General features: G+C 64.4%; 1 protein-coding gene across 1 annotated transcript in view; it reads left to right on the forward strand.

Moving 5' to 3' along the window:
• ACY1 (aminoacylase 1) overlaps positions 1-458 on the forward strand; it is a 4,819-nt gene that overhangs the window by 3,594 nt on the left and 767 nt on the right. The window contains exons 12-13 of the mRNA XM_009321797.1: positions 1-79; positions 352-412. Coding sequence (XP_009320072.1) covers positions 1-79; positions 352-412 — 140 coding nt within the window. The remainder of the gene's footprint in view (positions 80-351; positions 413-458) is intronic.

The following is a 458-nucleotide window of genomic DNA, read 5'->3' on the forward strand; positions in this document are numbered from 1 at the left end:
AATGCATGGACCAACACATCACCTCCACCGAGGAGTCGGACCCGTGGTGGAAAGCCTTCAGTGGGGTCTGCAGGGACATGTGAGTAGTGTCCCCAGGAAGGGCAGGACCCTGGCGGGGACATGGTGGGATCCAGGGGGTCCCTGGGCGTCTCTGGGGTCATGGCAGGGGTTGGGAGGAGATGCTCCATGCCATGCCAGGGCATCTCCCCGAGCCCCCCAAAAGGGATGGGATTGAGTGTCCTGCAGGGCTCAGGGACCTTCCTGGTGTGGTCTCTTTGCCCATGGGGTGGCAGGGGGACAGGGGACCCGGCTGTCCCCATGCCCATGCTGACACAGGGTCTTGCTTGTCAGGAATCTGCAGCTCAAGCTCGAGATCTTCCCGGCCGCCACCGATAGCCGCTACATCCGAGCGGTGAGGACGATGCCAGCCCCTCCGTGGGGTCCCCACCTGGGGGGAG

Source organism: Pygoscelis adeliae, unplaced genomic scaffold, assembly GCF_000699105.1.
Source record: "Pygoscelis adeliae isolate BGI_AS28 unplaced genomic scaffold, ASM69910v1 Scaffold94, whole genome shotgun sequence".
Classification (NCBI taxonomy): domain Eukaryota; kingdom Metazoa; phylum Chordata; class Aves; order Sphenisciformes; family Spheniscidae; genus Pygoscelis; species Pygoscelis adeliae.